This window comes from Oncorhynchus tshawytscha, linkage group LG20 (genome assembly GCF_018296145.1).
Source record: "Oncorhynchus tshawytscha isolate Ot180627B linkage group LG20, Otsh_v2.0, whole genome shotgun sequence".
NCBI lineage: Eukaryota > Metazoa > Chordata > Actinopteri > Salmoniformes > Salmonidae > Oncorhynchus > Oncorhynchus tshawytscha.
Window position 1 is genome coordinate 4,705,125 of NC_056448.1, and position 12,394 is coordinate 4,717,518.

The window sequence follows — 12,394 nt, forward strand, 5'->3', positions numbered from 1 at the left end:
CCCAATGTATGACTCAATGTATGAGTTAAAAACAAAGACTCCTTGGTTGGTAAAAGGACAAACAGTGAATTGAATAATTGTTTAAAAAAGCACAAATGCCCCTTGTCTGAATACTTTAACTGATGTATTTGAAGGGTGGTATTTGAAGCACTCCTCTGTCCTGTCAGGAATTCAGGAATTCAATGTCCTTCAGGAATGCTCACCAAGGATTCAGGAGCCAACTTGTCTATCATTCCGCATTCACATTCTGGTCGGAACTAGGAAACTCATAAATGTCCAACTTGCTAACTGGTTGAACGCGACATCTTTATAACTACAACCGGTTAGCAAGTCTGAAATGTCTGAGTTTTCTAGTTCCGACTGGCACGTGAACGCGGCATCATTCCCTCTCTGCCTGCTGCAGCTGAGCACTGTCTTCAGCTTCTGATCAATGATTGGCTGGGCAAATAATGGGCGGACTTGAGAAAAAAATTGGCATTGCCACTGTAGTCCAGCTCCAGTCCAGCTTTTCACTCTTTTACAGTTCAGTTTGGTTGCAGAACAGGGTACTTGTCTTTCTCTCCTCCTCTCTCTCTTTCCTTCTCTTCCTCTGCAACCAACCATGAGGATCACCTTTGTGACAATGGCCACGGCGATGGTGTGTTTGATGGGTGTCCATGGAGACGTGCAGCCTCAGAGAGACTTCGACCTGCAGAGGGTGAGACCAGACTCAAATCAAATCAAAGTTTATTTCTTGCATACACAGAGCGCAATGTTAAATCAGGTGCAGCGAAACACATTCTATCTCCAGCAGTGCAGTAAATGTCTAACAGTACATAATAACTAACAATACTAATACGCAAATAATCAACAACAACAAAAAGAAACAAGAAATATCCGAAGGAGCCAGAGTCATGTCAGAGTCCGTGCTGCTTCCTTCTTTCAACTGCTTGCTTTAATTACCCAGGGTGCATCAGTGAAGGGCCTGCTCTGCTTCCACAAGACATTTCACATCACACTAGCTGGGTAATCTAATCTTTGTGGGAAATGATTAAGCTCATTTTTAGAGGGCAATGGCATACTGTTGTATTGGTTTTTCATTATGTGACGCATAACTTTAAAGGGCAACTGCACTTCCTGATTTGGCATTGTTTTAGATTTGGTTCATTAAGAAATGCTAGAGGTCATGACTGAATTCAAACGTTAGTTGCTTTCAGGGTGTGGTTTGATGTGGTGTCTCGTGTGTGTTCGCAGGTGGGAAGAGTTTTCCAAATTATTAAGCCAATTAGCTTCAGTCGGCTGGTGTGCGAGTGTGGCAAAATTGGTTTGACTTTGGATAGCCTATATACGGGGGCTTGTTATGGGCCGTCAATAAATAAAATATTTTCATGATGCACAACTTTGAGCTTTCTCATTAAATGCTTTCAAAATTTGTATATTCATTTCTACAAGGTTGAGGTTTTAAGCCATTGAAATTTGGAGCTATTGGGTTATTTACATATTGTTCCACAGGCAATACAATCGGGTTGTGTGCAGCTGCACTCCGAATTGATGATTACTTGTGTGCTGCCAGCTGTGGGCTTGTGGGCAGGATTGAAACAAACCCAACCTTCATTTATGTTGTGATTCAATCCCGACCACAAAACTGTTTTGGACAACAGTGAATTTATGACCAAAATTATCCTATTTACATGTTATACTCAATTCTGACAGTGGAATAAATGTTTGACTCATGTCAATGCCACATAGGCTGTTTCCTAAATGAGAAGTTGTTTTTTAGGGGCAGTTTCTCTTCAACCTCGACCTCTAGTCCGTGAGTCTATTATTTAAATAAGTCATAGACATGTTCCCCGTCCCCACATGTTCAGTACTCATTGGCTGTCTGATAAGGAACGGAACGTTGTATCCGTGTGGTCGGGACGGGACCGCATTAGGACAGAGGCAGAAGCTGAACCCAAAGCAAACAGTGCTAGGGTCAAAGGTCAGGCAGACGGCAGGGTTGCAAAACAGATATAATGACTAGCAATGCACGCTAAGTTCCCTCGGCCCATGGCCCATGGACAGACACAGATATAGAACTAACTTCCTTATTAGATAATTATCTACAGTACCAGTCAAAAGTTTGGACTCACCTACTCATTGAAGGGGTTTTCTTTATTTTTACTATTTTCTACATTGTAGAATAATAGTGAAGATGTCAAAACTAAAATATCAACACATATGGAATAATGTAGTAACCAAAAAAGTGTTAAACAAATCAAAATAGGTTTTATATCTGAGATTCTTCAAAGTAGCCGCCCTTTTCCTTGATGACAGGTTTGCACACTCTTGGCATTCTCTCAACCAGCTTCATGAGGTAGTCACCTGGAATGCATTTCAGTTAACAGGTGTGCCTTGTTAAAAGTTGTGTTGTGACAAGGTAGGGGTGGTATACAGAAGATAGCCCTATTTGGTAAAATACCAAGTCCATATTATGGCAAGAACAGCTCAAATAAGCAAAGAGAAACGACAGTCCATCATTACCTTAAAACATGAAGGGCAGTCAATACGGAAAAATGTCAAGAACTATAAAAGTTTCTTCAAGTGCAGTCGCAAAAACCATCAAGCACTATGATGAAACTGGCTCTCATGAGGACCGCCACAGGAAAGGAATACCCAGGGTTACCTCTGCTGCAGAGGATAAGTTCATTAGAGAAATTGAGAAATTGCAGCCCAAATAAATGCTTCACAGAGTTCAAGTAACAGACACATTTCAACATCAACTGTTCAGAGGAGACTGCATGAATCAGGCCTTCATTGTTGAATTGCTGCAAAGAAACCACTACCAAAGGACACCAATAATAAGAAGAGACTTGCTTGGGCCAAGAAACACGAGCAATGGACATTAGACCAGTAGAGATCTGTCCGATGGTCTTGTGAGACGCAGAGTAGGTAAAATTGCTACTGGCCTATATACATAGACATGGTCACTTTAAGAATGTTCACATACTGCCTCCCGGGTGGCGCAGTGGTCTGTGCCACCAGAGACTCTGGGTTCGAGCCCAGGCTCGGTCGCAGCCGGCCGCGTCGTCCAGGTTAGGGAGGGTTTGGCTGGTAGGGATATCCTTGTCTCATCGCGCACTAGAGACTCCTGTGGCGGGCCTGTTTCCTCCGACACATTGGTGCAGCTGGCTTCCGGGTTGGATGTGCGCTGTGTTAAGAAGCAGTGCGGCTTGGTTGGGTTGTGTTTCGGGGGATGCATGGCTTTCGACCTTTGTCTCTCCCGAGCCCGTACGGGAATTGTAGCGATGAGACAAGATAGTAACTAAACTACGAAAACGGGCTAAAAACAAAAACAGAATGTTTACATAATGTTTTACCCATTTCATATTTATATACAAGTATATACAAGTACTGTATTTATATACAAGTATATACAAGTACTGTATTTATATACAAGTATATACAAGTACTGTATTTATATACAAGTATATACAAGTACTGTATTTATATACAAGTATATAGAAGTACTGTATTTATATACAAGTATATACAAGTACTGTATTTATATACAAGTACATCCTATTCAACTATTCTATCCACGTATTCTTCAGGCAGGTTTGACTCCCTTTGTGTAGCCTACTATCTCTATGTTATGTTCAGTTTGCACTAAATGCCGTATGACTGGGTAGTGTTACTCTTATAGAGTAGCTCTGATAGAGCAACTCCAGTGGGTTTGACTCCCTCTGTGTGTTTTTAAAAAATCTATTGAACCTGTATTTAGGCAGGGAAGTCCGGTTGAGACCCATGTCTCTTTTGTAAAGGAGCAGAAAACAGTACAAACAGTACTGTCTGCGTGTTGTCCTGGTGTATGACTCCCCAGGCTAGGGCTCTGGTACAGCCACTCTGCTAGGTTGACTTGTGGGTTTGACTCTGTCTATGCGTTCAGTTTGCAGGGAAGTGGTACCGTGTGGGCCTGGCGTATGACTCCCCAGGGTTTACTGCCCCATACAGAGACAAGCTGAGAGTGTCCATGGGCATTCTGAATCCACAGACCAACGGCGATGTCAACCTCACCATGTGGACCCAGAGGTGGGCAGGAACACATCATTAAATACAACACTAGAATGGACATTGGCATTCTGGCAAAATAACCACAGGACTGACATCCTGGTCAGGGCATTGAAAATGTACTAAAAATGGGCATGCACATTCATATCGTATGTTCTTTTTTTGCTTGTGTGAAGATCAACAGGTTGCCGCAGTAAGCTTTACACGTATGAGAAGACAGCGATACCTGGCGCCTTCACCTATTTCAGCACCCGTGAGTCCTGTGCCTGCCAGCACTAATGCTATGCAGCTCAATAACAAACCAGTAATTACGTCGCCCCCCCCTCGGTGATCTTCCTGCCAGCACTAATGCTATGCAGCTCAATAACAAACCAGTAATTATGTCACCCCCCCCGGTGATCTTCCTGACAGCACTAATGCTATGCAGCTCAATAACAAACCAGTAATTATGTCACCCCGGTGATCTTCCTGCCAGCACTAATGCTATGCAGCTCAATAACAAACCAGTAATTATGTCACCCCCTCGGTGATCTTCCTGCCAGCACTAATGCTATGCAGCTCAATAACAAACCAGTAATTATGTCACCCCCCTCGGTGATCTTCCTGCCAGCACTAATGCTATGCAGCTCAATAACAAACCAGTAATTGTGTCACCCCCCCGGTGATCTTCCTGCCAGCACTAATGCTATGCAGCTCAATAACAAACCAGTAATTATGTCACCCCCTCGGTGATTTTCCTGCCAGCACTAATGCTATGCAGCTCAATAACAAACCAGTAATTATGTCACCCCCCCCGGTGATCTTCCTGCCAGCACTAATGCTATGCAGCTCAATAACAAACCAGTAATTATGTCACCCCCCTCGGTGATCTTCCTGCCAGCACTAATGCTATGCAGCTCAATAACAAACCAGTAATTATGTCACCCCCCTCGGTGATCTTCCTGCCAGCACTAATGCTATGCAGCTCAATAACAAACCAGTAATTATGTCACCCCCCTCGGTGATCTTCCTGCCAGCACTAATGCTATGCAGCTCAATAACAAACCAGTAATTATGTCACCCCCCCGGTGATCTTCCTGCCAGCACTAATGCTATGCAGCTCAATAACAAACCAGTAATTATGTCGCCCCCCTCGGTGATCTTCCTGCCAGCACTAATGCTATGCAGCTCAATAACAAACCAGTAATTATGTCACCCCCCTCGGTGATCTTCCTGCCAGCACTAATGCTATGCAGCTCAATAACAAACCAGTAATTATGTCACCCCCCCCCTCGGTGATCTTCCTGCCAGCACTAATGCTATGCAGCTCAATAACAAACCAGTAATTATGTCCTCGGTGATCTTCCTGCCAGCACTAATGCCCCCAATAACGGTGATCTTCCTGCCAGCACTAATGCTATGCAGCTCAATAACAAACCAGTAATTATGTCACCCCCCCCTCGGTGATCTTCCTGCCAGCACTAATGCTATGCAGCTCAATAACAAACCAGTAATTATGTCACCCCCCCGGTGATCTTCCTGCCAGCACTAATGCTATGCAGCTCAATAACAAACCAGTAATTATGTCACCCCCCTCGGTGATCTTCCTGCCAGCACTAATGCTATGCAGCTCAATAACAAACCAGTAATTATGTCACCCCCCTCGGTGATCTTCCTGCCAGCACTAATGCTATGCAGCTCAATAACAAACCAGTAATTATGCTGATCTTCCTGCCAGCACTAATGCTATGCAGCTCAATAACAAACCAGTAATTATGTCACCCCCTCGGTGATCTTCCTGCCAGCACTAATGCTATGCAGCTCAATAACAAACCAGTAATTATGTCACCCCCTCGGTGATCTTCCTGCCAGCACTAATGCTATGCAGCTCAATAACAAACCAGTAATTATGTCACCCCCTCGGTGATCTTCCTGCCAGCACTAATGCTATGCAGCTCAATAACAAACCAGTAATTATGTCACCCCCTCGGTGATCTTCCTGCCAGCACTAATGCTATGCAGCTCAATAACAAACCAGTAATTATGTCCGGTGATCTTCCTGCCAGCACTAATGCTATGCAGCTCAATAACAAACCAGTAATTATGTCACCCCCGGTGATCTTCCTGCCAGCACTAATGCTATGCAGCTCAATAACAAACCAGTAATTATGTCACCCCCCTCGGTGATCTTCCTGCCAGCACTAATGCTATGCAGCTCAATAACAAACCAGTAATTATGTCACCCCCTCGGTGATCTTCCTGCCAGCACTAATGCTATGCAGCTCAATAACAAACCAGTAATTATGTCACCCCCCCTTGGTGATCTTCCTGCCAGCACTAATGCTATGCAGCTCAATAACAAACCAGTAATTATGTCTGCCAGCACTAATGCTATGCCCCCCAGGTGATCTTCCTGCCAGCACTAATGCTATGCAGCTCAATAACAAACCAGTAATTATGTCATGTCCCCCCTCGGTGATCTTCCTGCCAGCACTAATGCTATGCAGCTCAATAACAAACCAGTAATTATGTCGCCCCCCTCGGTGATCTTCCTGCCAGCACTAATGCTATGCAGCTCAATAACAAACCAGTAATTATGTCACCCCCCTCGGTGATCTTCCTGCCAGCACTAATGCCAGCTCAATAACAAACCAGTAATTATGTCGCCCCCCCCTCGGTGATCTTCCTGCCAGCACTAATGCTATGCAGCTCAATAACAAACCAGTAATTATGTCACCCCCCCTCTGTGATCTTCCTGCCAGCACTAATGCTATGCAGCTCAATAACAAACCAGTAATTATGTCACCCCCTCGGTGATCTTCCTGCCAGCACTAATGCTATGCAGCTCAATAACAAACCAGTAATTATGTCACCCCCTCGGTGATCTTCCTGCCAGCACTAATGCTATGCAGCTCAATAACAAACCAGTAATTATGTCCCCCCCGGTGATCTTCCTGCCAGCACTAATGCTATGCAGCTCAATAACAAACCAGTAATTATGTCACCCCCCACTAATGCTCGGTGATCTTCCTGCCAGCACTAATGCTATGCAGCTCAATAACAAACCAGTAATTGTGTCACCCCCCGGTGATCTTCCTGCCAGCACTAATGCTATGCAGCTCAATAACAAACCAGTAATTGTGTCACCCCCTCGGTGATCTTCCTGCCAGCACTAATGCTATGCAGCTCAATAACAAACCAGTAATTATGTCACCCCCTCGGTGATCTTCCTGCCAGCACTAATGCTATGCAGCTCAATAACAAACCAGTAATTATGTCTAATGCCCCCCTCGGTGATCTTCCTGCCAGCACTAATGCTATGCAGCTCAATAACAAACCAGTAATTATGTCCCCCCTCGGTGATCTTCCTGCCAGCACTAATGCTATGCAGCTCAATAACAAACCAGTAATCATGTCACCCCCCCGGTGATCTTCCTGCCAGCACTAATGCTATGCAGCTCAATAACAAACCAGTAATTATGTCACCCCCCTCGGTGATTTTCCTGCCAGCACTAATGCTATGCAGCTCAATAACAAACCAGTAATTATGTCACCCCCCTCGGTGATCTTCCTGCCAGCACTAATGCTATGCAGCTCAATAACAAACCAGTAATTATGTCACCCCCCTCGGTGATCTTCCTGCCAGCACTAATGCTATGCAGCTCAATAACAAACCAGTAATTATGTCACCCCCCTCGGTGATCTTCCTGCCAGCACTAATGCTATGCAGCTCAATAACAAACCAGTAATTATGTCACCCCCTCGGTGATCTTCCTGCCAGCACTAATGCTATGCAGCTCAATAACAAACCAGTAATTATGTCACCCCCTCGGTGATCTTCCTGCCAGCACTAATGCTATGCAGCTCAATAACAAACCAGTAATTATGTCACCCCCTCGGTGATCTTCCTGCCAGCACTAATGCTATGCAGCTCAATAACAAACCAGTAATTATGCACTAATCATGCAGCTCCCCCTTGGTGATCTTCCTGCCAGCACTAATGCTATGCAGCTCAATAACAAACCAGTAATTATGTCACCCCCTCGGTGATCTTCCTGCCAGCACTAATGCTATGCAGCTCAATAACAAACCAGTAATTATGTCACCCCCCTCGGTGATCTTCCTGCCAGCACTAATGCTATGCAGCTCAATAACAAACCAGTAATTATGTCACCCCCTCGGTGATCTTCCTGCCAGCACTAATGCTATGCAGCTCAATAACAAACCAGTAATTATGTCCCCCCCGGTGATCTTCCTGCCAGCACTAATGCTATGCAGCTCAATAACAAACCAGTAATTATGTCACCCCCCTCGGTGATCTTCCTGCCAGCACTAATGCTATGCAGCTCAATAACAAACCAGTAATTATGTCACCCCCCTCGGTGATCTTCCTGCCAGCACTAATGCTATGCAGCTCAATAACAAACCAGTAATTATGTCACCCCCTCGGTGATCTGTATTGTAGTCTTCTCTTCTTCTCTTCTCTTCTTCTCTTCTTCTCTTCTCTTCTTCTCTTCTTCTCTTCTTCTCTTCTTCTCTTCTTCTCTTCTTCTCTTCTTCTCTTCTCTTCTTCTCTTCTTCTCTTCTCTTCTTCTCTTCTTCTCTTCTCTTCTTCTCTTCTTCTCTTCTTCTCTTCTTCTCTTCTCTTCTTCTCTTCTTCTCTTCTTTTTCTTTTTTGTTGTTGAAAATAATGAGAAAATATATTTGTGTGTTTTCCAGGCCATAACAAAGTAAAGGACATCACAGTAGTGGAGACCAACTATAATGAATATGCACTGGTCCTGAAGCACAAGAAGATGGACAGAGAGTACACACAGGTGGCCCTCTATGGTAAGTCTGCTCTTTGTGGTAGTGGAGACCAACTATAATGAATATGCACTGGTCCTGAAGCACAAGAAGATGGACAGAGAGTACACACAGGTGGCCCTCTATGGTAAGTCTGCTCTTTGTGGTAGTGGAGACCAACTATAATGAATATGCACTGGTCCTGAAGCACAAGAAGATGGACAGAGAGTACACACAGGTGGCCCTCTATGGTAAGTCTGCTCTTCGTGGTAGTGGAGACCAACTATAATGAATATGCACTGGTCCTGAAGCACAAGAAGATGGACAGAGAGTACACACAGGTGGCCCTCTATGGTAAGTCTGCTCTTTGTGGTAGTGGAGACCAACTATAATGAATATGCACTGGTCCTGAAGCACAAGAAGATGGACAGAGAGTACACACAGGTGGCCCTCTATGGTAAGTCTGCTCTTCGTGGTAGTGGAGACCAACTATAATGAATATGCACTGGTCCTGAAGCACAAGAAGATGGACAGAGAGTACACACAGGTGGCCCTCTATGGTAAGTCTGCTCTTTGTGGTAGTGGAGACCAACTATAATGAATATGCACTGGTCCTGAAGCACAAGAAGATGGACAGAGAGTACACACAGGTGGCCCTCTATGGTAAGTCTGCTCTTTGTGGTAGTGGAGACCAACTATAATGAATATGCACTGGTCCTGAAGCACAAGAAGATGGACAGAGAGTACACACAGGTGGCCCTCTATGGTAAGTCTGCTCTTTGTGGTAGTGGAGACCAACTATAATGAATATGCACTGGTCCTGAAGCACAAGAAGATGGACAGAGAGTACACACAGGTGGCCCTCTATGGTAAGTCTGCTCTTTGTGGTAGTGGAGACCAACTATAATGAATATGCACTGGTCCTGAAGCACAAGAAGATGGACAGAGAGTACACACAGGTGGCCCTCTATGGTAAGTCTGCTCTTCGTGGTAGTGGAGACCAACTATAATGAATATGCACTGGTCCTGAAGCACAAGAAGATGGACAGAGAGTACACACAGGTGGCCCTCTATGGTAAGTCTGCTCTTCGTGGTAGTGGAGACCAACTATAATGAATATGCACTGGTCCTGAAGCACAAGAAGATGGACAGAGAGTACACACAGGTGGCCCTCTATGGTAAGTCTGCTCTTTGTGGTAGTGGAGACCAACTATAATGAATATGCACTGGTCCTGAAGCACAAGAAGATGGACAGAGAGTACACACAGGTGGCCCTCTATGGTAAGTCTGCTCTTCGTGGTAGTGGAGACCAACTATAATGAATATGCACTGGTCCTGAAGCACAAGAAGATGGACAGAGAGTACACACAGGTGGCCCTCTATGGTAAGTCTGCTCGTCGTGGTAAAGGTGTGACTGACCAGGTTTAAACCAGGGTCTCTCATGCGCCAAAATACCAGTTTTTCCTACTTGCCCAGAGTCAGATGAACTCTTTTGTATGTCTCTATGTGAAGTTTGAAGATAATTTAAGTTAGCTTATTGTTAGCTATCGCAAAGACTGGAGGGCAACGTTCACCTAACCATCTCTGTTGCATAGGCTTAGAATGGGGCAATATGCTCATAAATCAGGCACATTCGAAATTGGACGTCTAGCCATGTCCTGAGGAAAATTCCTTCAAAACCGGACACTTTTGACAACAGTGAGTGCTATTACCATCAAGTAGGCTTGGGTTTTGCTAGGGCACTGTGGACCAGGGTGGTGGACGAGCGTAATCCCTTAACTTCAGATAGACGTAATCTCATGACTCCAGATCAGAAGGTCAGGTGTTCAATCCCAGTAGTGGACACTCGTATTTATTACAAAACGTTTCCTATTCCAAACCTTAGCCCTTACCTTAAACATTCTGAATGAGTGCCTAAACATATTGTTTTAACCCAATCCAAAACCTTAACCCTTAACCTTAACCCTATACCTCGAAATTTGGAGCAACTTCAAAATTTGACGTTTGGAGAAACATGGCTAAATGTCTAATTCTGGAGTGAGCCTGTACATTGTATTTGTTGAAATGCAGATTTGCTTGCATCAAACGTTGCCGTTCGTCCGTCTGCCTGCAGGTCGTTCTCAGAAGGTAAAGCCTGAAGTGATTCAGAAATTTAAAGACTTTGCCACATCTCATGGATTTCCCAAGGACGCCATTCTGACCCCACCACCTGCAGGTAGTAGCCTAAGTATGGACACACACACAGACAGTCCCTACATTTCACGTCTCTGTACGACTGAAAGCAGACAGTGTGTAACACAACGTTGTCGTGCTCTTTGTTGTTTGCAGAGAACTGTCCTCCCTATGGACGCTAAGGTGAGTCACTGGAAATCCTTTCTACAGACAGTCTATGTTGTTGTCGACTGACTACCGGAACACTTGATGTTTGAATAAACTGCAGGTTTGTTTTTGTGCTCTCCTTCAGATCAGAGCAACATCATGATTACTCGTTGATTTGCTTCGCCGCACCCGTTTCCCGGCACTTATTAGACATTTGTCTCTCCATCGGAGCACAGCATGGTTTCACCTTTACACCACACGTTTCACTGGGCAACAACAGAACCTCAACACGCTTTACCTCACAAGGGTGAAATAGTATAACCACTAATGACAGATGCACTCTTAGACAGCCCGTCTTATTTTATTACCAACATCCTCTCTGATGTCTGTCTGTCTCTTGTCCCATCGGTACAACGGACAGTTAAATTTGTTTTCCTTTCTGAATCCGATAAACAAGGGACATCATTGTCTTGTATAACACTGCTATGGCTGAATAAATGCTAGTGTTCCTCTGCCTATGGTGCTACGTGGTGTCTGTGACCTCATTGTCTTTTTCCCTGCCTATTGGATCGCAGCCCTGAGCGCATAAGAGTGTTAGAGCGATTAAAGGGAGAGAGAGATAGAATTGGAGAGACAGACAAATCTAAAATAGGGGAGAGACACTGATTGAAAAGGAGATACTGAGAGAGAGAGATAGAGATGGGATACAGAAGAAACTTGGGCGACATATATTTAGAGCATTGTTGAACACAGAGTAGACCCTGATTTAAAGTTCTGTCATGCTGTGTGTGTGTGTGTGTGTATGGTAGTGTGTGTATGCTAGTGTGTGTGTGTGTGTGTGTGTGTGTGTGTGTGTGTGTGTGTGTGTGTGTGTGTGTGTGTGTGTGTGTGTGTGTGTGTGTGTGTATGGTAGTGTGTGTGTGTGTGTGTGTGTATGGTAGTGTGTGTGTGTGTGTGTGTGTGTGTGTGTGTGTGTGTGTGTGTGTATGGTAGTGTGTGTGTGTGTGTGTGTGTGTATGGTAGTGTGTGTGTGTGTGTATGGTAGTGTGTGTGTGTGTGTGGTGTGTGTGGTGTGGGTGGGGGGTATGGTATGGTAGTGTGTGTGTTTATGTGGGTTTAGTTCCATATGTTTATCTGAGCAACTCATGTTCATACCACATACATAACAGGTTACATGTTTTTGTGATGAAGAACCACAGGGTTCAGCCCTTGAGCAATAATTGATTTCGCTATGCATGCTACAACTCTGTGGCGCTGAAATGTAATGATTTTTTCCCTCGTT

General features: G+C 44.6%; 1 protein-coding gene across 5 annotated transcripts; it reads left to right on the forward strand.

The window, feature by feature from the left end:
• Positions 1–490: 490 nt before the first annotated feature.
• ptgdsa (prostaglandin D2 synthase a) lies at positions 491–11,628 on the forward strand. Of its 5 annotated transcripts, none has more exons than XM_042302086.1 (7): positions 492–697; positions 3,908–4,050; positions 4,206–4,282; positions 8,728–8,838; positions 10,907–11,020; positions 11,122–11,148; positions 11,234–11,628. In XM_042302086.1, the coding sequence occupies exons 1-6, from the start codon at positions 602–604 to the stop codon at positions 11,145–11,147; spliced, it is 567 nt and encodes a 188-aa protein (XP_042158020.1). In that variant the 5' UTR covers positions 492–601; the 3' UTR covers position 11,148; positions 11,234–11,628. The 5 variants fall into 5 exon arrangements, with proteins under 5 accessions (XP_042158023.1, XP_042158020.1, XP_042158019.1 ...); XM_042302085.1 differs by having other exon boundaries at positions 11,258–11,628; XM_042302088.1 differs by having other exon boundaries at positions 493–697; positions 10,907–11,008.
• The last annotated feature ends 766 nt before the right edge of the window (positions 11,629–12,394 follow it).

Coding starts and splice junctions, on each gene's coding strand:
- ptgdsa (XM_042302086.1), top strand. CDS start 602: ATGAGGATCACCTTTGTGACAATGGCCACGGCGATGGTGTGTTTGATG. Junction 4,051..4,205: donor CTCACCATGTGGACCCAGAG/GTGGGCAGGAAC, acceptor GCTTGTGTGAAG/ATCAACAGGTTGCCGCAGTA. Junction 11,021..11,121: donor ACCTGCAGGTAGTAGCCTAA/GTATGGACACAC, acceptor TGTTGTTTGCAG/AGAACTGTCCTCCCTATGGA.